Source organism: Eumetopias jubatus, unplaced genomic scaffold, assembly GCF_037043125.1.
Source record: "Eumetopias jubatus isolate StellerSeaLion01/CBP00866 unplaced genomic scaffold, mEumJub1_p1.0 scaffold_2, whole genome shotgun sequence".
NCBI classification, from domain to species: domain Eukaryota; kingdom Metazoa; phylum Chordata; class Mammalia; order Carnivora; family Otariidae; genus Eumetopias; species Eumetopias jubatus.
Window position 1 is genome coordinate 171,384,553 of NW_028274808.1, and position 27,419 is coordinate 171,411,971.

The 27,419-nt window shown below is 40.8% G+C and overlaps 1 protein-coding gene across 1 annotated transcript in view; it reads right to left on the minus strand.

Annotated features, from left to right (window-relative positions):
• Nucleotides 1-2,372: 2,372 nt before the first annotated feature.
• PGM2 (phosphoglucomutase 2) overlaps nt 2,373-27,419 on the minus strand; it is a 34,120-nt gene continuing 9,073 nt past the window's right edge. The window contains exons 3-14 of the mRNA XM_028088154.2: nt 26,308-26,414; nt 22,399-22,483; nt 20,462-20,545; nt 20,144-20,337; nt 15,967-16,156; nt 14,905-15,002; nt 13,493-13,673; nt 13,311-13,404; nt 11,542-11,671; nt 10,490-10,679; nt 8,593-8,726; nt 2,373-2,782 (exon numbers count right to left, since the gene is read on the minus strand). Coding sequence (XP_027943955.2) covers nt 2,680-2,782; nt 8,593-8,726; nt 10,490-10,679; nt 11,542-11,671; nt 13,311-13,404; nt 13,493-13,673; nt 14,905-15,002; nt 15,967-16,156; nt 20,144-20,337; nt 20,462-20,545; nt 22,399-22,483; nt 26,308-26,414 — 1,590 coding nt within the window. The 3' untranslated portion in view covers nt 2,373-2,679. The remainder of the gene's footprint in view (nt 2,783-8,592; nt 8,727-10,489; nt 10,680-11,541; nt 11,672-13,310; nt 13,405-13,492; nt 13,674-14,904; nt 15,003-15,966; nt 16,157-20,143; nt 20,338-20,461; nt 20,546-22,398; nt 22,484-26,307; nt 26,415-27,419) is intronic.

Here is a 27,419-nt window from a genome sequence, read left to right on the forward strand (position 1 = left end):
TCTGTGCTCCACCTATTCACAGCTCTCCGCCCTGCGCCGCTCCCCCCCCCCCAATCCTTGGCAAACAATGATCTTTTGTCTCCACAGCTTGGGTGATATGTCAATGTAGGTTCATCCGTTATAACAAAGGTACCACTTCTGGTGGGGATGTTGATCATGGGAGAGGCTACTACTGTGGGGGAGCAGGGAGGATATAGGATATTTCTATACCTTCCTCTCATTTTTGCTGTGAGCCTAGAACTGCTCTTAAAAAAAAAAAGGTCTTTTAAAAGAATAACAAAATTGAGACTTTGAGAAGTTAAGTGACTTGACCAAGGTCACAAAGATGGTTCACAGCAGACCATGATTAGAACCCAGGGGTCTTATGTTGCAAGCTTTATGCACCACACACTATGCTACCTGCCATCCCATAAAAACACACAAAAAAATATTCAGTGAGCATACATGGTGTGCTATTTCTTAGAACTACAAGTGATAAATAGAGTTAGGGGATCTCCTCCAGGTCCAACTGAATCACCTGCTCACATGAATGGCAGAAAAGTGCCGGTATGTCCTATAGTTAATATCTGGGGTATGTTTTTAGCAGCCCCCCTCCAAAAAAAAAAAAAAACCACACACATCCCCCAGCACCTCTATACTTTAGTTGGTGTTGTGCTCTATGCTTGGGAGCCCTTCTCCTTCATTTTCAGCAGCTACTCACCCCCAAAGGCAAAGCAGTCATTCATCTCTCTTCCGTGAGGTTTTCTCTGGGTAGGATGGATCCCTCTCTCACACTTCTGAACCTCAGTACTTTGCAGATAACTCCATTAGAGAATTTGTAAGCATTCCAGTTACTCTCTAGCCCTCCAGTTAGACTGTGAGCATCATCACAGCATGGTGGATCACCACCACCTTTATATTTCCAGTAACAAACTGGGGCATAGTTTATATGCTCCAAAATCTGCAGAGAGGATACAGATCTGACATTTCTTATTTCTAGAGTACACTTTGAGACTAGAAAACATCATAAAACAAAAATACATACAGCTTCTCCAATGAAGCAGCTGACAGAATATATCGAATATTATAGATTTAAGTTCTCTGAAAGGGGGGCACCTGGGTGGCTCAGTTGGTTAAGCATCTGCCTTCAGCTCAGGTCATGATCCCAGTGTCCTGGGATCAAGTACCCAGTTGGGCTCCCTGCTCAGCGGGGAGCCTGCTTCTCCCTCTGCCCACCCCCGTTCTTGTGCTTGCTCTCGCTCTCCCTCTCTCTCAAATAAATAAAATCTTAAAAAAAAAAAGCGTAACACTTTGGAAGATTCTCTGAAAGGGCACAAGCTATGTATCACTAAGATATAAAAACACTTTTTCCCTTTACTTTAGAAAAATGATTGCCAGTGAGATTGTAATTTTTCATTGTTCTGAAACTGCTAGTAACCATCTAGGTTAATAATAGTAACAACAGGCAATCATTTGCTTGAAAAATAGAAAAACCACATAAAATACATAAAGTACATAAAGAACAGTGTGGTCCTGACTCATGGGTACTCAAAGGGAGTCATTTTGGATGGTTTTAAGGCCACTGGTTATGAGGAGGTGAGGAGGCACAGGTTAAATACAAATCTGGAAAAGGAAATCTAATGGTTTTATTTCATTTTATTTTAAAGATTTTATTTATTTATTTATTTATTTGTCAGAGAGAGAGAGAGAGGGAACACAAGCAGAGGGAGCAGCAGAAGGAGAGGGAGAAACAGGCTTCCCGCTGAGCAAGGAGCCCAATGCAGGACTTGATCCCAGGATTCTGGGATCACGACCTGAGCCGAAGGCAGACGCCCAAACAACTGAGCGACCCAGGCATCCCAACCTAATGGTTTTAGATTATAATCACATATGAACAAGGCAAAAAACCCAAATCAGGTATATAGTTAATGTTTATAGTCCTTGCTGCCTCTGTTCCAAAAATTACATGAACTTGTTACCAAAGCAAACAACTGTACAATAAAGTACTTTGCAGTTTCAAATAGTCAATTTTTTAATTCAAGCTTTAAAAAGATAAATGTTAATGCACTGAACAAAGATGGTTAGGCTGTTTTTTCCTAGCATATATACAATATATAATGATGTATTATTAGAACTAAAAAGTTTTAGGTCAAAAAATGTATCTTTTTAAAGTATCTTTTGGGCCACTTTATAGATTCTTGTAAATTCCTCCACTTTAGGTTCCCTAAACATGAACACGGCATTTGATTTGTTTATATATTTTACCTTAAAACAACTGATAGAATGTAAACATACATATACCTAAAAAGTGGCTATCCTATATAACATGACAGCCCAGAATTTAGGAACTGTATAGGCTTTCTGGCGATTTCAATTATGCATAAAAAGAATCATAGAGGAGACACATTTGTTATTTATTCTAATTAAAGCATATTAATTACAATATGTTATTGTAAAGAAAGTTAGCTATTTTTAAAATTTTCATTTTTGAATTCAGATAATGCCCAGGCTCCACCATTTAATAGGAATGTTGGTTTGTTAGCTTTGGCCATCTTTTCTTTATTCATCTTAAAGGTCAAAAATAGAACCATAAGAAATGTAGGTCTATTAAAAAATATATAAATACTTGTAGCGATTGTTTAAGTCATTTGGTCCTCAAAAACACTGCTTAATTGTAATTATGCCCAAGGCTGGAATATTTTACTCTGCCTTTGGTTGCAGGTTGTACTTTTGTGGCTGGAAAAAATGTTCTTCAATAGCACTGACTAGTTCATTTAGTTCCTTCTTCAGCTGCTCGGGATCACTGAAAAATAAGGGGGAAAATTCCAGATCAGTGGATTATTCCAAAGCATATTTGAAGTTCTCCCCACATTGGTCAAATAACATTGAAATGTACCCTTAAGAGGAGGGTTAAATCAGACAAAACAGAACCTCAGTGACTGAAGCATGGGAACACATCTGTTGACTTGGACAAAAAAAACCCCATGAGACAATATCCATTCTTTCGCCCAAGGTTTTACTAGGGTCTCTACTATAAACAAATAAGAATTTTTTTATTATTATGTTATGTTAATCACCATACATTACATCATTAGTTTTTGATGTAGTGTTCCATGATTCATTGTTTGTGTATAACACCCAGTGCTCCATGCAGAATGTGCCCTCCTTAATACCCATCACCAGGCTAACCCATCCCTCCACCCCCCTCCCCTCTAGAACCCTCAGTTTGTTTCTCAGAGTCCATAGTCTCTCATGGTTTGTCTCCCCCTCCGACTCCCCCCCCTTCATTCTTCCCCTCCTGCTATCTTCTTCTTTTTTTTTAAATATAATGTATTATTTGTTTCAGAGGTACAGGTCTGTGGTTCCTCAGTCTTATACAATTCACAGCCCTCCCCATAGCACATACCCTCCCCAATGTCTATCACCCAGCCACCCCATCCGTCCCACCCCCACCACTCCAGCAACCCTGTTTGTTTCCTGAGATTAAGAATTCCTCATATCAGTGAGGTCATATGATACGTGTCTTTCTCTGATTGACTTATTTCGCTCAGCATAACACCCTCCAGTTCCATCCACGCCGTTGAAAATGGCAAGATCTCATTCCTTTTGATGGCTGCATAATATTCCATTGTATATATATACCACATCTTCTTTATCCATTCATCTGTCGATGGACATCTTGGCTCTTTCCACAGTTTGGCTATTGTGGACATTGCTGCTATAAACATTGGGGTGCATGTGCCCCTTTGGATCCCTACATTTGTATCTTTGGGGTAAATACCCAGTAGTGCAATTGCTGGATCATATGGTAGCTCTATTTTCAACTTTTTGAGGAACCTCCATACTGTTTTCCAGAGTGGTTGCACCAGCTTGCATTCCCACCAACAGTGTAGGAGGGTTCCCCTTTCTCCACATCCCCGCCAACATCTGTCGTTTCCTGACTTGTTAATTTTAGCCATTCTGACTGGTGTGAGGGGGTATCTCATTGAGGTTTTGATTTGGATTTCCCTGATGCCGAGCTAAACAAATAAGAATTTTTTTTTAAGGATTTTATTTATTTATTTGAGAGAGAATGAGAGATAGCACGAGAGGGAAGAGGGTCAGAGGGAGAAGCAGACTCCCTGCCGAGCAGGGAGCCCGATGTGGGACTGGATCCCGGGACTCCAGGATCATGACCTGAGCCGAAGGCAGTCGCTTAACCAACTGAGCCACCCAGGCGCCCAACAGATAAGAATTTTTAAGAAACAGTTTTTTGCTCTAGCATCCCCTAAAAGATCTGCAATGTTTGTACCTAAAAGAGCAAAGAAAACTTGGATGACTTCAGTTGTCATTCGATCCTGCTAAACTTCTACAAATGACATCTCTGTTAAGTTCTTGATCTCCCAGGACAGGAATGTTCCCGATCCCAAACTACTGGAAGCTAAACAGCAGCAGGTCTGCAAGGCCTTCCTAGAAGGTACAGAGAATGGGAGCCTCCTAGTGGGCCTGCTAATCACACACCAGGAACTGAGTCCCCCCAACCCCATTTTTTTATCTTTTTTATTCTAACTCCAGAACAAAAGGGTCATGACTTAAGTATACACAACAATCTAGGGAGCTAGTTTCCTCTAAGGAAATCAAATTTTCAAGCATATGAAAAACATTCATTTAAATGCAAACAACTGGAAGGTAGGAAAAGATAAATCGAATTTGTGTTTAGACAGGCTTCTAGCAGTTCATGTTAGCGTCAGGTTACTAGCGCTGGGTGTTTACTCTTAAGTACTTGAAACCAAAAAGCTGAATTTAAAAAGCTAAATCCTTCAGTTCCAACTTGCATGACTTCATATTGACTGTCTTCAATATATGTAACTTTAATGAAAAACGAAATTCTTGTAATGAGTTAAGATCATTTTTACATTGTAATCGCTCCCCAGTACAACTAAAACAATCCATTTTATTGCAGGCATTAATTCTGGCTCTTCTACCAGCCCTATGCCCTCGGGTAAGTGGCTTCGCCTCTCCAAGGCCCAGATTTCTCATTTGTAAAATTGGGATAAAGACTTTATTTTCTCAAGAGAGTTGCTGTGTAGATTGAGATAAATTATATAAAGCAATTAGCACAGAACGTGGCCCCAAAACCTCAATAAATGTAGCTATCATTAAAATTATGTTTACCCCCACTGGTGACATATAAAGTATGCTTCATAAATACATATGAATCACATGGGTCGTTATTTCCTTTTCCATAAATGTGTTTTGAAGACAATACTTCTCAGGAAGGCACATACCTAATACTTGCTGTTTGTTTTTTTTTAACAATATGCCTAAAGTGAATATACAAATATAAACATATAAACATATATATCTCCTACTGGTTTTGTTTGTTAGAACCTTGCTTGATAATAATTGGTATCTAAACCCTGAGATAGTAACAGAGTGTCCTTGTTCTTGGGAATTGTGTATTGAGGTTTGCAACTTATTTTCAGGTGGCTCAGGGAAAAAAACAAAATCAAACCTGCATATACAATACATGGTGAGCAAATATTGCAAATGTTAGCAATTGCTGAGTCTAGGTTAAAGTGGGCTAACTATGGCTGGCAGCTTGCTGACAGCCCATTTTTGTAAATAAAGATTTACTGGAATATAGTCACACCTATTCCTTTATGTATAAGACTTCTTTCTGCTTTTGAGCAACAGCAGAGGGGAGTAGTGTGACCATATGGCTTGCAAATTCTAAAATGTTTACTATCTGGCTCTTTACACAAAAAGTTCTGTCAAATAAATAAATAAAATCTTTAAAAAAAAAAAAAGTTCGCCAACCCTTGGTCTAAGTGAAAGGTATGTGGGTATTCACTGAAATTTTCTAAAATACAAAGTTGGACAAAAGACATCTACTGATTTGATTCCCATCTTTTTAAAAGCAGGACTTAGGGCGCCTGGGTGGCTCAGTTGGTTAAGCGGCTGCCTTCGGCTCAGGTCATGATCCTGGAGTCCCTGGATCGAGTCCCGCATCGGGCTCCCTGCTCAGCAGGGAGTCTGCTTCTCCCTCTGACCCTCCCCCCTCTCATGTGCTCTCTCTCTCTCTCTCTCTCTCCCTCAAATAAATAAATAAAATCTTAAAAAAAAATAAAAGCAGGACTTAAATTTGAAAAGGATTTTCTGTTCTAAAGGATAAGTGGGTCATGGAATTCTATGAAAAAATGAAATTGATGATATAAAATATACAAAATATTAAAGTGATCAGAAAATAAGGAAACTTAGCCGTGGCTTTATTGCTGTTTTATGTTAGGTATGCTGGTGACCTGACAGCATATCTGTGGACTGGCCTAGTGCCCAATGTCCCAATTAATAAATTGGAGCAGCATTTTGATGAATATAATAAAAGGACAATTTTTCAAAATATTTTCAGGAATTTGTAAACTAATATTTGAAGTTAAAGCCACCCAATAATCCATGTGACTACTATAAAATACCAGATCCTCAAACATTAAATAGTATTGTTATTATAAAGTTTCTGAATTATTATATTTTCACAGAGTAATGACAAGGAAGGGACAAATATAGAGAGAAAATGGATCTTTAAGTTGGACTACTGTTCCTTTGTTTTCTTTTTTTTTTTTTTAAAGATTTTATTTATTTATTTGACAGAGAGAGAGAGTTAGCCAGAGCAGGAACACAAGCGGGAGAGTGGGAGAGGGAGAAGCAGGCTTCCAGCGGAGCAGGGAGCCCAATGCGGGGCTTGATCCCAGGACCCTGGGATCATGACCTGAGCCGAAGGCAGATGCTTAATGACTGAGCCATGCAGGCGCCCCGCTCCTTTGTTTTCCAAAGAAAGAGGGATATATGAAAACATTAAGTGAGAATGACTTACAAAGAAACGTCTATGGAAAACCCCATTCTCAAGAGTAGCAAATAGCTTAATATGTTACACACATAGAAACACTGATACTTGCAAATATTACAATAAAATCTTGGTAATCCAGAATGCTTAGAAAATGAGCTGTTTTATGTGTTTGTTCAAGTTGCTTACCAGCTGAGTTTTTGCCCTTGCAGCACAAAAAGATTTTGAATGGGACTCTGTAGCAAAATATAGGACACAGTCTATGGCTTCTTAGATACATTTGACTGTTGTGATATTTAAAAGCCATAAACATGACTTTTACTGTTGGATTGGAGCTCTTATTCAGAAGAAGTATCAGGGCCCATGTGGATGTGGTACTCTATCTCCCTTACGATAAAGCAGTGAACATTCTGAGTTCCTGTGTCCATGTTTCCTAGTTTTGTTTTTAGTATTTTTTCCCTTGCTATCAGCAGTCCTTTCTTCCTGCCCAAGGAATGTCTAACCCTCACAATTCTGTCCCAGCCTCTCTAATTTGCTACATTTAATATGCTACTGGCTGGCCAATTGAAGATGCTCAGAAAATTTCCTCTTTTATTTCCACATAATGCAAATTTGATTCCCAAGACCAAAACTACTCTTCAACGCAAAGCTTTGATGTGTAAATGTCCTAACAACTGCTTAGACCCATCTTGCCCACTACAGTATTGAATGCTGGAAATGTGGTTAGTGCGACTGGGCCCAGGAACTGAGCTGTTAATGTCATTTAAGCTTAATTAATTGAAATTCAAAATTAAGAACTTACATTTCACTGTTATTGGAAAATTTAAGTATGTTTCAACAATTTGGGTATCAAAATCTACTTTTTCAACTGTAAATTTTATGAAATGGTAATACATTTGTCCTTTCGACAGCATGGGGGTTCGGGAGTTAGCAACCCCTCATGCAGTCAAAAATCTATGTGTAACTCTTGACTCCCAAAAAGTTAGCTATTAATATCCTTCTGTTGACCAGAAACCCTACCGAAACATAGTCAACTGACAGGATGCCTGGGTGGCTCAGTCATTTAAGTGTCTGCCTTTGGCTCGGGTCATGATCTCAGGGTCCTGTGATGGAGCCCCATGTTGGGCTCCCAGCTCAGCGGGGAGTCTGCATCTCCCTCTCCCTCCCTCTGCCTCTCCCCATGCTTGTGCTCTGTCTCTCTCTCAAATGAATAAATAAAATCTTTAAAATATATAAAAAAAATAAAGTTTAAGATGTTATAGTACTGCAAAGTGAACTCAAACCCTTTACCAAGGTCACAACAACACGACCCTGAAGCTACCAAACCATCAGCTCTTTGGTGGCAAGGACCCTCACTGCTACGGCACTTTCTCCTCTCCAGAACCCAGCACAGACCTATGCACAATAGGTGCTCGAAGATATCTGTTCGGTGCATGTGCAATGGATTTTAATTTATTGTATCAGAGACAGGTGACTCTAGAAAGGAGAACTCATTGGTGCTAGTCTCAAATAAAGGTACTAGAAAAAGGAAACTGTGTTACTATTACTGAAATTCAGAATGAAATTTTTCCCTACAAAGAGAGGTGGGACAGAAAGAAGTACGTAGAAATCAGCTCTCCTGTCCCTGGATGCTTCAAACAGCTGTTAATGTCACAAAATTGCTGCAGGTTCTGAAATAACATTCCTAATTAAAGTACATACTGGAAAGACAAAATGTTATACTTGACATTTGCACAGAACCGATTAGGAATTTTAGGGAATAATCATCATAGGTGCTGCCATCTGTATCATACCTATTTCCAGGGGGGGCACACAGTTCTGAATAGTACTTGATTTTGGGCTCGGTCCCACTGGTCCGCATGGTGGCCACGCCCCCGTTAGCAAAGGTAAAGGTGATCATTTGGCTGCTTTTGCTAGTTGGGAGAACCTGAAAAAGACCCATATCAAAGCACATCACTAAAATTTTAGAAGAAAAGTTTAGCAAAAAATTCCTGAAATCTTCCCATAGAGAAAAAAACAAGCTGCATGGAAAGGACTGAATAAGTGGCATCAACATCCCTTTAAGTGCCACACAGTAGGCCTCAGCTAGTTCCTGACAGAATGAAATATCAGACCCTCAACAGCAGTCCTGGAAACTAAGCAATAATGGAGCATTGCTTTCAAAAGTGCGAGTCAATCAAGCGTGAGTGTAGAGTGAGATATTTTCAGACTTAAATGCCTCCAAAAATCGACCTCCTATTCACTTTTTTTAAGGAAGCTACTAGAGGAGGTGATTTAGGAAAGTAAATATAGTAAGAGGAAGTCATGGGGTCCAGGAGCCAGGGATGCACCCCATAAGTGGTGAAGGGCGTTCCCAGGATGACATGTGTGCACCCAACACAGAGAGGAGCTGGCCCTGCCTAGATGGGGGACCAGAAGGGAGGCCAGTGGAAACAAAAGAGAACAGATAAAATTGCACTGGACCATGTGGAAAACCCTACTGAGAGGCATCCGAAGGAAGGTGGGAAGACTGGAGATCGTTACATAAAAATCCAAGAAAATGAAAGAACAGAACAACCATTAATTATAGAAAAGATAATTATACAATTTGGGGGAACCTAATCAAAGTACACTACTTAGCTAAGCGGGAAACAATAGTTACTAGTCCTAATAATGCAAACACAGGATCTAAATTCACCAAGCATTGTGGCAGAGGTGTTTGTGAAGACAGGAGGAGAAGGGGGAATAGTGAACAGAAGAAATGTCAGATTTCAACCCTTATCTTCATAATAAAAAAGTAACAAAGGCCAACACTGAGAAGCCCAAGCAACACCACATGAGCAGGTTATTTGCAATTTGGTGGGTAAAATGCCAGGCGAGACGACTCAGAGGGAAGGGGGTTGTCTTGACATGGCAAAGAGATGGTGGGGGTTGGGCTGCCATATTCCATTGTGACGCTTTCAAAAATATTTCTCTTTAAAAATATATTGTGTGCAGACAAAATTTTACAAAAAAAAATAAAAAGGAAATATCAAGGATGTCTAATATCTCATAAGAATAGTCTCACTCTTCTTCCCCAACGCCCTGCCATTAGTTAGCAATACTCTTCTGCCCTATTTGAGCCTTCTTTTGACTCCAGTGGAGGATCCACGTGATGTGAAGAATGCAAACTCACGCTTTACAGCTAACAGTGCCTGGACATTCAGGGAATAGAGTAAAACGAACTAGGAAGCAAACAGTGTTTCTCAAAGTGTGTACCAGTAACATCAGCATCAGCAGGGATCTTGATACAAATGCAGATTTTGGCCCCCACCCCAGATCTACTCATTCAGAAACCCCATGGCAGGCTGCCATACTTGATGTATTGAGCAGGTGCCCAGACAGAAGAAAACCCGGATCTGGAGGCAGAAGACCCAGAGGTGACCACAACCATCACCAACTAGCTGCGCAACCACAGGCAGGTCCTACACTTCTGAGCGTTGATTTCCTGTGTGTTACATGGTGACATTGGTTTAGATGACTAGTGACGATCCTTGTAGTTCTAGCCCATGATTTTTAACTTTCTGTTTATTTCGATAGCGTATTTATAGTAATGCCGGAATGCCTAAAATCAGCTTCAATTAATTCCATGATTAAATAAGTTAAGCTATTCAAAGTACAATAGAAGGTAAATACAGAAGAGTTTAGTTGATAAAAGATAGTATTACTTACAGCTTTTTTATCAGGTTGGCTATCATCATAGCCAGTTGTAAGATCCCTAATGCCAGAAATTTCAAATCTGCCACAAGTTTTTGGATAATTATTCTTCCCATCATAGTTTCTAAGGTTTTCAAATAATTTCTTAATGGTGCCTTGATCATGGCAGATAAAATATGAAGCTTTGGTAATATGGTAACCATATCTATCAAAACAAATATAAATAATTAAATAAGTAATATACAGCATGGGGATTTTGTAATTAATATTGTACTATATATTTGCAAGTTGCTAAGTGCATAGATCTTAAAAGTTCTCATCACAAGAAGAAATATTTGTAATTATGTGTGGTATGGATGTTAACTTGACTTACTGCGATGATCGATTTGTAATATATACAAATATCGAATCATTGCGTTGAATACCTAAAACTAATGTCAGTTACATCTCAGTAGAAAAAATACAAATATGCAAAATAAGGAACAAATAATCCCATGGGATGGACACAGAACATACACAGAACATGTATCAACCAGTTTTAAACTAAATGAAACAAAAGTAACGATGACTAGCTACAAATGAATAATTTAGCATAAAAAAGAGGTACAACGATTGACCCCAGGGAATGCCAAACTGCTGCCCGGCCTTCGGCCTGTATCTGGGGGTAAAAGTTCCATTGCACGGCAGCCACACCCCACCCATTCCCGTACATACTGCCCATGGTTGGTTCTCACTATAAAGGCGGTCTTGACTAATGCCTCTAAAAACTCAACAGATGGCTCATGAACATCTTTGATCTTTTCCTACATCAGACACTTAAAATCACCTTCTTCAAATAGCTATTTCTGCAACTGATGTTCTCATTTGTTAGGGATTAACGCAGTCATGAATGATAATTAGTATCAAACAGCTAGGCATCAAAAGAAAAAGGGATCCTTTCCTTAGTTTTCAGAAGAAAGAATCCACAACCAAAGAGCGTTAGAAAGAATACTAGTGTCTGACACATAAAAACATAATAAAACATTGAAAACTATTACTTCAATTAAACAGAGTTAATAGAAACTTACTCAACATAGATGGCCTTTAGCTGCTGAGACAAAGACAGATTCTTGGTTGCTAGAAAGCTAGCCAACTCTGCGCTGATGACCGCGGCGCTGACTCCGTCCTTGTCCAGGACAAAAGGGCAGCACATGTATCCTGCAGAAACATGTGTCATGTGTACACCCTTAGGACTGGGCTCCTTTACACTACACACGCACATTATCTCCACGCAACTTGCCCATCGCCTAAGAGGCTGTACAGTATGAATATGTGAATGCTTCTCATTTACCACCTTTATATTCAAGAATCCAGCTCAATGCCTAAGCGCAAGGCGGGCCTTCAAGATGTCCTAGTTGAATAACCTATAAGGAGACTGTCCCTCCTAGACAAACCGTTCATTCCCTACGTCCGGCCAAGACCCCTCCCGCTCACACAGAATGGTTTCCAGATGTTCTCATCAATGCTTATTCTGTCTTCTCTGAATTCCAACAGTTCAGGTGAGTCCGTCCTTCACCTTGACACTAGCCCATACTCTTCTGTGTGGTTACTAACAGGATCTACGCAAACTGCTCTAGGCTAAGGTCAGTGTCATCTGTTTCTCTCAGAGTCACTATGTGATTGATATGCAATAAATAGTTGATAAACAAATGTAAGGAAAAAATTTTAACAAAAAGCTATAAAAAGATAAGACTGCCAATTGTAACGAAAAGGAAAAAGCTGAGCTATTACACACTTCCTTTGATTAATTAGTTAAATGATATGCGGGAGCATCTGTGCTGCGGGAAATACAGATGAATCTTTTTTTAAAAAAAAGATTTGTTTAGGGCGCCTGGGTGGCTCAGTCGTTAAGCGTCTGCCTTTGGCTCAGGTCATGGTCCCCGGGTCCTGGGATCGAGCCCTGCAGAGCCCACTTCTCCCTCTCCCACTCCCCCAGCTTGTGTTCCCTCTCTCGCTGTGTCTCTGTCAAATAAATAAATAAAATCTTTAAAAAAAATAAAATAAAAAAATTTATTTATTTGAGAGAGGGAGAGACAGAGTGGGGGGAGGGGCAGAGGGAAAGAATCTCAAGCAGACTCCCCACTGAGCAGGAAGCCCAACTCGGGGCTCGATCCCAGGACCCTGAGCTCATGACCTGAACTGAAACCAAGAGTCAGACACTTAACTGCTGAGCCACCCAGGCACCCCCAGATGAGTCTTCTTATATAACATACAATGGCTTTTACAAAACCAAACAGCTTAAAAAATCCCCCACACAAACATCTGAATTTCAAGTTTTTCTACCTAGCTCCCCTTTCTCCTCACCTATGCTGACAATTTAAAACAAATGTTTCTCAGTCATTCTGGCTGGACTTGGGGCTGTCCTTTCAGGTGACAGTCACTTTGATGAAAGCCCCACAACCAAGTCCTCTCCTTTCCTCTGGACAGACTTCTGCCAAGCACTTTCGGAAGAGGAGTGAACCATATCAGACGCGGAGATCAACGCTGCAGTTGAGGGAATACCATCACTCCCCAAAATACTTGGGGTCCTGAGCTCCAACCACCCAAGTGCAGAACATAACTGTTTTCATCCAGGGAAAGGACTCACTTTCTTACATTAATGGCTTGGTTATTTGTGAGATATTCTTTTTAGCTGAAAGAAAATCTGAGAGGCCAATTTTAGGGTAGGACGGTCCAACACTCTTTGAGCGCCGGTGTACTCCTGGTCTTCTGTTACTTTTCTGAACCGCAATCCAAATTCCATTTATTTGTACTCTATATATTAGCTAATGCTACAATCACCATTATCACTTCTTACCAATAGCTTCTTCGAAGGCAAATAAGACATTCTTCCCCTGGTCTATTAGCTGTTTGGCTCGGTTTCCCATCCACTTAAAGCCAGTAAGTGTTTCCTAAAGGGGTAACCCAGAAGAGAAAGAAATGCCTTAGAACTTGTACAGAGCCAAAGAAATTTGAGAGGAAGTCCCAGAAACACATTACCTCAAAGTGAAAGCCCTCCTTTAAGGCAATGGCTCGCAAGATTTTGGAGGAGACGGTGCTCGACAACATGTATAAGTCTTTGAGGGCACTGTGATCTTGGTTCTTTTCTTTCCAAGAAGTAAAAAGCCACCAGCCCAAGAGGGCCCCCAACTCGTTGCCTGAAAACACTCTCCATTCACCACTGAAAGAAAAAACAACCAGGGCATTGCTGTGATCTTAAGAGAGATGCCAGAAGTCACTGGGACAGGACAATTAAGCCAAACAGGCTCAGAGTGGTTTCTGCAAGTGCTCTTGTCTTTCTTGTTTAAAGAACTGGTTGGAAACGTGACTGTCACTTCACAAACATCTAAGCAGCTACTCTGTCTCAACTGGTTTGCTCAAACCTCCCAACTCTGAAGAGCGAGGATACACAACGCTTTTATTTGTCTTTGGCAAAAGCTTTGGTTTTAAAGATGATAGAAATATGCTGGCAAGATCCCACCTCAGGATAATAGTCTGTGTATCTCAATTTTCGGTCTGATCAGTATTGAGGATTCTGGGAGGGCAACAGTCTAGCATGCCTCAAGAGCAAGTTCATACTAAAATGATCAGGACACCAGAAAACAGATGTGGGACTTATTCTCTTTTCCATAGTCCACGTAGCTAGAAGTACATTTCGTGTTTCAACAGGTATCATCCTGGCTGAACTTTCTAGAAAGTGATTAGAATTGAATCTGTTTGATCATAGTCTGAAACCCTAATCCTTAGGGGCGCCTGGGTGACTCAGTAGGTTAAGCTTTCGACTCTTGATTTAGGCTCAGATCATGACCTCTCCCTCATTCAAAAAAAGTTTAAATAAATAAATTAAACCCCCAACCCTTTGGCAGCACCCCACTACTCCCCAAACATCACATGTGCTGCTTGACACCCAAAACTGCTTGGACCCTGCCTGCCTTTCATCTTTTCTCTCCACTTATGTCTTTAATTCTGGACAAACTCTATGGTCAAACTTGTCTTAAACACTGGGTACCCAACTGGGGTTGGTACCTCTCTGGTCTGCTCAACCTAAATTCAACATTTCCTTGAAGGTCCAGCTCCTTTGCCAAACCCTTTAGCAAATACTACACTGTAAAGCCAACTCCAAACAAAGGACTTGCTGGCATTAGGAACTGAATCATTAATTATAATAAAATCAATGATGAAATGAACGAAGATAAATAGTACTTTCAATTCCAAGTACATCCTGGGCTGGTTTACTCGGCATGATGCTGGCCCCAGAACAGCATTTTGCTGTATGTTAGAGGTTCAGTGACAATTTGTATAATAAATGGTAAACAGTTCCAAATAGGTCCAGTCTCCCCAAGAACATTTTACTGCTGAAGATGTCACCCTGTTATGTTTTCTATTAGACAGGTAATCAAAATCAATTGTACCTGTCTTGCTTTTCTGCCACAGCAAGTCTATCAGCATCCGGATCATTTGCTAAAACAATTTTGGCCTTGGTTTTGTCAGCCAAGGCAAAAGATAAAGTCTGAAAAAGAGTAGGAAAATATAAGATTACTTCAATCAAGAACCGGGTACATTGCAGTCTTTAAAAACATTCAGTTCTTTAAGAACTAAAATAACTTTCCCCAAATGAAGGCAGAATTTTATTTCTGGAGCTGGTCTTGGCTGGTCACCTATTACTTCCTAAGCCAGAGGTCAGGTAATGGGAACATCAACACATGACCCACACCTGCCCATGGGATTCACCCCACATCTGATAGCGTGTATGTGGCTGGACCGGTATTTCTAGGCCTTGCCAAGTGATCAACCTCAAAAACAAACCAAAATAAATGGACTCTCTGAATATGGTTGCTACCCTAACCTTTAAAAAGGTTGAAGGAACTATAATTTAAATGGCATTACTTCATATTAGAAAAATTAGGGAATAAAAATTAAGGAATAAAAAAATTAAGGAATAAAAATCATGTGATGAATATTCTATTACTGTCCCCTTTTCACATTTAGAAAGCACAGTAAACTCCAATTTAAATTTAATTCAATTCAATTTAAAATATGATGTTGATTTCAGCTCTTACATCCTGATGCTAAGATATGTATTTTGAAGGTTCCTGTCAGAAATGGATGACTAACACATATAAATATTTCTCATGATGAAGCTGGGTTTTTTTGTTCAGCACAATGAAAACACATAAAAAGTTATTTTACTTGACAGTAAGAATTTTGGATATAACAGGTAAGTTTCAGAACAAAAAAGATTAGGGGCGCCTGGGTGGCTCAGTTGGTTAAGCGATTGCTTTCGGCTCAGGTCATGATCCCGGAGCCCTGGGATCGAGTCCCGCATCGGGCTCCCCCTTCTCTGTGGGGATCCTGCCTCTCCCTCTGCCTCTGCCTGCCACTCCCCCTGCTTGTGCTCACTCTGTCTCTCTCTCTCTATGTCAAATAAATAAATAAAAAAATATTTAAAAAAAAAAAAAAAAAGATTAGGTTACCAAGACACCTTTACCCTCCTCAGGATTCGGGTATTTCACTGTTGGGAACTCAGGATCGGGATCTTTCTGTTCGGGAACTGCCTCAGGAGGAGCAAAGCCAAAAGCCTTGAAAGCCGACTGCACAAACTCATGACCCACGCCATGGACAGAGGTGTGCACAAACTTCAACTTCGTCTCCCTGTTCACACTCCTGGGATTAAACATGCCATGGAAAAGGGTAAAATATAGATGAAAGATGCTAGTATGGCTTGCAAAACTATAAGCTCTTTTATCAAGGAACCAGATTCCTAAGAAAGTAAGAGATCAATGTATTAAGAAGGTACAAGACAACCGACTGTCTTTCTAATTCCATTTAAAAAAAGAAGAAAACTTACCCACTCTTTCCCAAATATATACTCTACCCCCAACATATTGAAGTTTTAAATTTTACTCTCTAGTTATTTTCAGTAAATCTGATGACTTTTAGAGTTTGTTTCATGAGACAGCTTTCACACCTAGAGTGGGACTCAAGAAAGAATTTGGGGCTCAGGTTCCAGAAGAGACTCACAGCTGCCCGAGGGTGCTGGCCCATGGCAACGCCAGCACCCCGGCTCCTAATACTCTCTACTAGCTTCAGAATGATTTTCAAAATGTCTCTTTTTACAAAATGGGATGGAACACCTTAAACACAGATGTATAAAATTTTTTTCTTTGTCAGGTAACAATCCTGTTTGTCAAATTACCCGGGGTCAGGGAATTAAAACAGAATAACAATAAATATCCAAAGTAAAAGTTATAGAAAGGTAAAAATAAGACTTAGAAAATTTCCAGGGATGCCTAGGAGGCTCAGTTGGTTAAGCATCTGCCTTTAGCTCAGGTCATGATCCCAGAGTCTTGGGATCGAGCCCCACATCGGGCTCCCTGCTCAGTGTGGCGTCTGCTTCTCCCTCTATCCTTCCCCTCTGCTTGTGGTCTCTGCCTCTCTCACTCTCTCTCCCTCAAATAAATAAAATCTTTAAAAAAAAGAAAAATTCCAGAGTTCTAACTGCTAGAATCTTAGGTTATTGTCCTAACCTAACCCATTTCTGGGTTAGTGAATAAATGCACAAGGTCTTCTCTTAAAATAGGAAATAACGTGCATCTGGAAAAATAAATATGCAAGACTAAGGGAGAGCAAATCTGGAAAAAAATTGCTCAGATATTAAAGTGAAGTATAAAGCTATCATAATTAGAATGGTTTAGGACTAGATTAAAAAGGCAATTAAAGGAACAGAATAGAGAGAAGTTGATCAAGTTTGAAATGGGAAATATATGTGAAAAGCAGTAATGGCTTCATGGTTAACATGCTTTGAAGACAGACCCTGAATTTAAATCCTGGAGTTCTGCCACTTACAAGCTGTGTGACTGTTGGTTATTTACTCAACCTCTCTGTGTCACAACTTTCTCATCTATAAAATGGTAATACACCAGAACCTGCCCTCAGCATTACTGTGAGGATTAAAATGAGATTAAATTAATCAGTAAAAGTAAAGGCCTATAGAAGCTATCTATATAAGCACTCAATCTGTGTTGGGAATTATTTGATAAAGTGATATTTCCAATTAGTCAAAAAAGGTAGATTCTCCAATTTAATGTGTTGGTGTAACTGCAAAACTTAAAAAAAAAAAAAAACCCAAACCAATCTGCTTTCCTATTTCATGTCTCACACAGAATTAAAAATCACTAATGACTGAAAAGATTTAAGCATTATAAAATGTTAAGTACGCAAGTGCTAGAAAAAAACAGTCGGGACTTTTTAAAAAAATAATCTTAGTGTACAGAAAGTCTTAGTACGACACAAAACTCAGAGCTCATAAATTAAAAGACTGATAGACATTATCTAATTTTTATGAGTTCATCAAAAAGTTTCAACAAAAGTCCAAAGGTAATAACAACAGAAGGGAAAACAGTATTTGAACTAAATGAAGACTAGTTTTCTATACGAGCAAAGAGGTTTCACAAATGCAAAAAATGAATACATACATAGAAAAATATAGGTAAAATAAATATGAAAAAATAGTTTATTCATACTTAAAGAGTCCAAATAAAGTAAGATATTACTTTCATCTGGCAAAATAAGAAATTTGATAATCCTCAGTAGGGGTAAGATGTGTGGATCACATATTGTTATGATACACTTGAGATATGACATCATTGTGTTTGATATGGTTGTGATTCTGTTGGTGGGAGCGTCAACCGGTATAACGTGTTTGGAGAGCAATTTATTAGTCATGGCCAACTCTGTCAATGCATGCACGATGCTGCTACCAGAACTGCAGCCTAGTACTTACGCACGCACACACACACAAGTACTCATGCAGCGATCGTGTTGCCACCAGTGCTCCATGGAGGAGCGAGCAAGTCCAAACCCTTGCCTCCGTGAAATCCAATCAGAGGGACGGAAGGAAGGTGCACAGATGTGTTTTGTTTGGTGTGTACACCGTTTACAAAATGGGCCCGATATTTAAAAATGAGGAGATTTCACATAGAAAATGTAGGTTTCTCAATTCTCTCAGGAAGAAAAAATCAGACCCTCTGGCAACTCTGGACCTCCATTGGCACGTGGTAACACCCAGCAAGGACGGCCACTCCCTCCAGAGGCAACTGGGGTCCACGCTCTACCAGGGAGCCTCCGTTCCCCATGGTCCCACAAATACAATATTAGAGACAACCGAGAAATTGTGCCTCTTTAAAATCAGTGGTTTCTTCCTGGAGGGACAATCAAGAGTGGTGGACCCCACAGCATGGTACAGCAGAACAACACTGTTACTAGGCTGGTCTGCTTCTTACCTAACTGTACATCCTGAGTCTGCGTCCCTGGGTTACATACGCGGTCACTGCCACTTACCTAACTGTACGTCCCGAGTCTGCGTCCCTGGGTTACATACGCGGTCACTGCCACTTACCTAAATGTACATCCTGAGTCTGCGTCCCTGGGTTACATACGCGGTCAGTCACTTACCTAACTGTACGTCCCGAGTCTGCGTCCCTGGGTTACATATGCGGTCACTGCCACTTACCTAAATGTACGCCCCGAGTCTGCGTCCCTGGGTTTCATACGCGGTCCCTGCCACTTACCTAAATGCACGTCCTGAGTCTGCGTCCCTCGGTTACATACGCGGTCACTGCCACTTACCTAAATGCACGTCCTGAGTCTGCGTCCCTCGGTTACATACGCGGTCACTGCCACTTACCTAACTGTACGTCCTGAGTCCGCGTCCCTGGGTTTCATACGCGGTCACTGCCACTTACCTAAATGCACGTCCTGAGTCTGCGTCCCTCGGTTACATACGCGGTCCCTGCCACTTACCTAACTGCACGTCCTGAGTCTGCGTCCCTCGGTTACATACGCGGTCACTGCCACTTACCTAACTGCACGTCCGGAGTCTGCGTCCCTCGGTTACATACGCAGTCCCTGCCACTTACCTAACTGTACGTCCTGAGTCTGTGTCCCTCGGTTACATACACGGTCCCTGCTACTTACCTAAATGTCCGTCCTGAGTCTGTGTCCCTGGGTTACATAAATGGGTACATCAGCCATTACAAGGAAAGAGTCAGGACTAATAGGGGCTAACGCAAAAGGTGCCCATGACAAATTAACTGGGGGGAAAAGGCACGGAACAAACTCCATGCATGTTATATTCCTATCTATGGTCTTGAAACATATTACACATAGAATATGCTAGCATATGCACAAAAAATATTTGGATAGAGAAAAAACATCAGTGTTTCCTTTTGCCACCTCTCAGCAAAGCTTTTTTAAATATACATATATGCAAACACACACTCACATACGTGTGTGTTTGTGTGATTCTATAACCAAGGTCATCAAACTATGGCCGATATGCCAGCCACCTGCTTTTGTAAATAAAATTTTTTTCGAATCTCTCTATGTGTTCATTCATTTATGTACCTCCCACAGCTGCCTTCCTCCCACCGCAGTGGAGTTGGACAGTTGTAATATAGTGGCTCACAAAGCCAAAACTATGTATTATCTGTCCTTTCAAGAAAAACTGCTGACCCCTGACCTACGGCCTCTAAAATCAGATGCAGCTACAGTATATGTACCAATTGGAGAGAAAAATTGAATGAAAACTGATAGGCTTTGGCTGAATCACATTATTTTAGCTCACGTGAGATGAGTTTACAATCCATTTACCTGTGAAAACAGTATTTTTTAAGGTCTTCAAAGTAGCTCTTGTTAATGGAAGCACTCGGGTCATGAAGCAGTGGACTGCCATTAATTAAAGAATCATCCCAAGCTTGAGGCCATGGCTCCAGATTTTCTTCAATAGCTTGAGAAATCCCTTTATCATGAGGAGAAGTGATCTGAGCTCCGTTGTCCCAGTAGACCTGGAGAAGGCAGGCACATATCCAGACGGCTTAGGGTTAATGGAAATAAAGCCTCCATACCTACACCATAAAGGTACAGGATGCATACAGAAAGACGTAGGTATGGAGCGAAAAAGCAGAATACCTTGTACCCATTATCCTGCTTTGGATTGTGGGAGGCAGTTATCATGATTCCAGCACAAAGTTTCAAATGCAATACCGTGTAGGGCTGTAAAGACAAGAAACAACAAGTTTTAAGCAAAAAATCAGATATCCTTAGTCTGGGTATTGTATACTGTTTGTATTAACTTGTTCTCTTTTAATACACAAATAGAGAAACATCATAAAAAGGTATCATTCCATATTTTTGTGCCACACTCGAGTATATCTGTATGATCCTTAGGTGACTGCTCAAATGTGTGGGACATACACCCCAATAAGACAGCTGAGTATTTTCCTAGGCACCTTTTTTTTTTTAAGATTTTATTTATTTATTTGACAGAGAGAGACACCGCAAGAGAAGGAACACAAGCAGGGGGAGTGGGAGAGGGAGAAGCAGGCTTCCCGCTGAGCCGGGAGCCTGCTGTGCGGCTCGATCCCAGGATCCTGGGATCATGACCTGAGCCGAAGGCAGACTCTCAACAACTGAGCCACCGAGGCACCCCCCCCCCAGGTACTTTCTTCTCATTCTGTCTTCTACTTGGTAGAACCAGCAATCTGTTCAAACAAAAAGAAGGTCTAATCCTTCATCTCACACTCTTTTCAGCCTTCTGCTTGGGACAGAAGCTTATGGATTCTGTTTCTTCCCTCCAACTGCTTTCTCTTCTTTCCCATTTGCTTTTAGGGAACGGGGCAGGGTAATGTTGAAGAAATGATGGAGTGCTCCTACAGCCTCCTCACTCATCTCCCGCTCCAAGGTTAGAAATCCCTTTCTTGTAAATACTCAGCTCTCATCTTTACAAGACTTTACTTCCCCAGATGGGGAGAGGGGCTGGCTTCTCCTCCCTACGGCTGCATGTGAGAGTTACTACACACAGGGAGCCTGAGGTTCTAGCCATCTGCCCCCCTTCAGCCTCCCACCAAGAATCTCTGTGGTCATTTGTCCCTTTAGGAGTTATTTTATATCCCCCAAGCAAAGAAAAGGGGAGGACCACTCCACAACATGGGAAAATGGTCATGCAACACTCATATAATTCATGTCTGATAGAAAAATAATAGCAATCAACAGTGACATTGTACAGAAGACCAAGGATGCTTAAACACATTGCAGCTTTTCCATCAAACAATGAAATCCGAGCTACATTTGGACGTGACATTGCATGTCTACTGGGTTATTTACAGTCTGGGAGATGCTGCATCTACCTGTTAGTGTACCAGAACCAGTAAACGTCAAACTGCAGAGCCGACTTCTGTATTGACTCACTCTCTCCACCTGATGGAAGGAACTGCTCTCTACTCATGTTTTTGGCTTAATTTCTTAAAAACATATATTCTCAGCATCTGGCCCCGTGCTTAAAAACAACAGCTGTCATAGTCCCTATTGTCTTCTTCTTTAGGTTTTGCTATGTGAAGAATTTGACTGAAAAAATCTTACTAAAATATGCCAAGCATTCTTCATGTTCCAGTCATGAATAGTACTTAGAACAAAACATCTGTATAAAAAGCTGGTGCGTCGACCTGTCAAAAATATTCAGGGTGAGGCATGGTTTGAGGTGAATTCAGATTTAGACCCAAGAAGTTCCCTAATTGTGCCAGTGAGAAAAAGAAATACAAACCAAATGAAAACAGAGACAACAAACAAAAGACATTTCGCTAACTAGTTAAAATATCCTTTGAATGTTAAAAAGGAAAATAGCACTGAGAAAAAAATAAACTCTGATGCATCACCAGTTGAACACCAGAGAAATATTATTAGGATGTGGGGAGAACATACCCAGAGAGGTGAGAGAATGCCTGATAAATGCTAAAGGGCTCTTCCGTCATATAAATACCCAAATCCTAAAAGCTTAAAGACCATAAAATGCAGCCATATCCCATCCCTGATCCCGTGACAGAAAATTATAAACAGAAAGGGTTACTTACCACAAAGGGGGTTGGGGTTATACCAGAAAAGAGGTACACAGGAATCCCTTGAGTGATAAATGTGGTTGCAGCTAGTCGGGCAAATCTGGAAATGCAGCGTGATGGGGGAGAAAGGAGAGGAGGGTGTCAGGACTGTGGATGACGGTGAAGGAAATGAATGCTCGACCCCTTCTTCAGGTTCATTCATTATAGTTTCATTGGCATAGGACACTCAAGTTGGAGGAATCTTAGAAGTCATCTTGCTCTACCCCTTTGTTTTACAGAAATGGGACTAAAGCCAAGAAAAGCCAGACAAGTTGCCCCATGTCAATTAGTCACATAGCAGCTGAGCAAGGCCCGCACCCAAGGTTTTCAATTCCATCTCGGTGGTTCTCAGCCAAGGACAATTCTGCCCCTGTGGGACATCTGAAATGTCCAAGATGTTTTTGATTGTCACTGGGGAGTAGGGTAGAGTGCCACTAGCAGGCTAGAGGCCAGGGATGCTGCCGAACATCCTACAATGCACACAGCAGACCCCAACAAAGAATTATCCAGCCCAGTATGATGTCACATGTCAACAGGGCAGAGGCTGAGAAATGCTCATCTAAAGTTCTCACAACCCAATATAAGCCACACAGACTAGCATCTGGTGCGATGTTGTCTCATGAAATATGAGGTATACTGGCATATGTATGTGAGTGTGCATGTGATATATACATAGGGCATAGACACATCTTGGCTCCATTCGGCCCTTTAAAACAAGACTTAAATCTTTGACACTGATATTTTTCTTAGGACAGGACACAGAACTGGGCATCAAATCTTTCTTCAGCCTTGGGGTAAAATATTTTATCACAAAAACTGAGCAGTTTACTTCCAATGAACCACATTATACCATTACAGGATTAAACAAACAGATATGTATTCATTCTCTTCCCAAATATTTCTTGAGCACCAGCTTTAGCCAACACTTTCTGGGAGCTGGCTGGGCATAAAGAGATCTCTGTGTTTTCACAACTTGAGTGTTAAAATTCCTAGGATCCACAGTAATACAAACATGATTTTGACAGTGAAAAAAAAGCCTCCACATAAGGGAAACTCATAAAAATAATAAAATTCAGCAAAAACAATTTTAATAAAAATCTGAAGTAGGTCTAAACTGTATTCATTTGAACCGAAGTGACTTCAAACTGATGTCACTTTCACCCTCATGAAATGTTTCTCTTGTGTTCTGGCTGACTTTAAAGTTGCTTTCTTGAAAGAAGCAAGGGAGACACTCAAGGTATACATTATATATACAAACTAAGTTACAAATATGCACAGGAAAGATTCAATTAATGTGCTCTCTGCATATGCTTGACAGTTACTGTTTATGTGTTTATGTTCCCCACCAGATATTTAAAATTGGAAGATTAAAGGACTAATAAACAGTTCCTACATAAAATTCTGTGCCTGCAATCATTTCTGTCTCTTTAATAAGATTCCATTTGCTTACCATGAATGTTTGACCATGTACTGGTTTAATATTTATGCTACTATCTCTGAATGTCTTGCATGTTGTAGATGATAGAGAGTGACCCTGAGCTCCACTCCATCCCATCAAACCCGGAGACTGGAGCCATAAACTCACAGAGCAGTCACTTTCCAGAAATGATACAGCTCCGAGGCCAGAGTAAGAAATATCCATACCTTAATCAACAATGTGGACACATCTGAAGGATGTATCAACCAGAAGCAGGAGAGTCAGCCTAAAAAGAAGCAACTTCAGAAGCTCCACAATTAGCCACGTATGTGCACTGTGCGTGCTCTGGCTGGAGGAAGTGACCCAACCCTGGGGCCAGGAAAGCATGCTTATGACTTAATTTTCTTTTTTTTTTTTAAGATTTTATTTACTTATTTGACAGAGAGCGAGAGAGCACAGCAGGGGGAGCAGCAGAGGGAGAGGGAGAAGCAGACTCCCCACTGAGCAGGGAGCACCATGCAGGACTCGATCCCAGGACCCCGGGATCATGACCTGAGCCGAAGGCAGATGCTTAACTGACTGAGCCACCCAGGCACCCCGCATATGACCTAATTCTAACTGTAAGCTCACTAACTAAAAACTGACAAACTGATATTCTGGCTTATACTATGTCTCTCTCGTAAACATAGAGCTATGGCTTCTCTCTTGCTTTGTTGACAAAAACAACATTTTTGAGCCTGCAGCTTAAGAGCAAAATTCTTAACAGGGCGCCTGGATGGCTGGGGTGGTTGAGCATCCAAATCTTGATTTGGGCTCAGATCATGATCTTAGGGTCCTGAGATCGAGCCCCTTCTGGAGCTCCAGGCTCAGCACAGAGTCTGCTTGAGGTTCTCTCTCTCCCTTTCTGTCCTTCTCCCCCCACTTGCATTTTCTCAGTAAATAAATAAATAAATAAACAAATAAATAAAATCTTAAAAAAAAAGGCAAAAATCTTAGATCATTCTGAGTTCAGTCTAGGAGCTGACAGCATCTAATCTTATGCCCTGGCCATACTCCCTTCCTCAGAGCTGCACATTTGTTCCCATCAGTGCTTCTCTCTTAGATTAGGAGCTCTTCATGGGCAAAGATTAGGACTCTATGAACTCGGGGCACCTGGGTGGCTCAGTTGGTTGGGTGTCTAGACGCCTTGGGCTTGGGTCATGATCCCAGGGTCCTGGGATTGAGCTCCACATTGGGCTCCCTGCTCAGTGGGGAGCCTGCTTCTCCCTCTGCCTCTGCCGCTTCCCCTTGCTCATGCTCTGTCTCTCACACTCTCTCAAGTAAATAAATAAAATCTTAAAAAAAAAAAAGGAGGGGCACCTGGGTGGCTCAGTCAGTTAAATGGCTGCCTTCGGCTCAGGTTATGATCCCAGGGTCCTGGGATCGAGCCCTGTGTTGGGCTCCCTGCTTCGCGGTGAGCCTGCTTCTCCCTCTCCCTCTGCCTGCCGCTCTGCCTATCTGTGCTCGCTCTCTATGTCTCTGTCAAATAAATAAAAATCTTGAAAAAAAAAGGACTCTATGAACTCATTCTGCACTGTAAAGGTAATGAGACTTCTCATTAATATTAAATATTTGTATGTTCTTCCAACCTAAGAAACTACTAATACATACACTCTCGAGTGACAAAAAATTCATCATAATAGGGGACATGTTCAGGTGAAAAAGATTAAGAGTGGGCGGTGGCAACCTACAACCCATTTGTAAATAAAGCTTTATTGGAACACCACCACGCTCGTTCCGTATGTATGACCTATATGGCTGCGCTCACGCTCTGTGCCAGAGTTGAGTAGTTGTGACAGACTGTACAGCTCATAACGTGTAAGATGTTTACTACAGGTGTCAGCTTCTTGATGCTGAAATTGTGGCTCCTTCTCCTGCTTCATGATCTTAGAGCATGGAGATAAAAGTACGCACTTTATAGGTTGTTGTGAGAATTGAATGAGTAAATACCTAAGGGCCTCATTCACATCCAGCACTCAAGTAATTGCGGCTATTAGGATCATCATCATCAACATCATTGTCATCTGCATCTGCATCACCACCTGCCTGTGGCTACATGAGTCCCAGTGGTTTGGGAATGATACAAGAAAGCAGCTGAAAACAGGTGCTCAAGAAATGGGAAGGAGCTCAGGCGGCTTATGAATAGTGGGGGAAGAAAAAAAATGACAAATGAAAGAAGGCGAGAGGGAGAAATAATGTTGCCCCTTTAAAAAATGTCTGTCTTTTAGACAGATCTTAAATTCTCTTTTGTATGAATATTTTCATTCTTTTAAACCCAAACGTAAAACCAGAATTCGGAAACGCTGCAAACGGAATGTACTCATTATTTCTATAGGTAAGCAATGTGGCTGACAAATGTATGCGAAGTGATTAAAAATAAAACCACAAAATACACTACAAAAAATGGTTTCTTATGTATCTTTCAATACCTTTTGCTGTTGCCTCCACTTGGTGGATGAGCTCGAGCATCAAAGCTAATCACAACACCTCTTTTCTTCAGGTCACTGAATTGCTTTTCCAGGTATCTGCAAAATCCCTAAAAAATATCCCATGGATAATTAAACAAACTGAACAATAAAGAAAATAACAGTTTTATTTATTGTCTAGCTATATGTATGAGGCACTGTGCTAGACACTTAAGTATCTATTATTGGTAACCCCCCAGATCAAGTTTGCTAAGGAATTCCATTGTATAGATGGAAGAGCTAAGGCTCAGAGGGGCTTGCCCAGACACATGAAGAGCAGAGCCTGGATTTCTGCCTGGGTCCAGTTAGAGGTGGTACAGGGCAAGGGTTAAAAGCACACAGAATCTGTGGGCTCATACTCCATTCTGCCACCTATGAGAGCAAATGACAAATCCCTTAATCATTTGGTGGCTCAGTTTCCTGTTCTGTAAAACATCAAAACAACAGTACCTACCTCAAAGGGCTGTTTTTAGGGTTAAATTAATTAAAACCTGCGAGTGCTGACAATCCAACACCCACTAAGCACTATTTGTTTGCTGTTATGAGCATTATTTTTATCACTTTCCTTCAAGGTCTATATTCCTCCCTTCATACGAGTTCTAAAATGTCTGAGGACAAGGAGGTGTTTCAGACATTTCTGCCTGCTCCGTAACATCAGTAGGTCAAAGAAACTTAGTATATTTTGTAAGTTTTTCACAATTATCTGATCTGAACCTGTTCGACTTGTGGTCTTGTTTTCTAGCAGGCGAGCTTTTATGGAGGTCTTATCAGTCCACTTACATGGCTCAGCCAATTATACATATAAAAATTGTGCAGAATTTGGGCTATTGCCCCCTGCTGATGGAACACACAATTCCTGAATCTCAGCGGATGCAGTAAATAACCTCACATCAATCGGAAATATGGAAGATTAGAAAAACAGTAAACTTTGAATTCAACAGGTTTATATCACCGGACAAAATAGGTTTTTATTTTGAACAAAGAGAATGCGGGCTGACTAATATTACTTATTTCACTTTGACTGAAGAAAGTTTTTTTTTTGTCCCCGCCCCTAAAGGAAGTCTTTTAAAAAATAA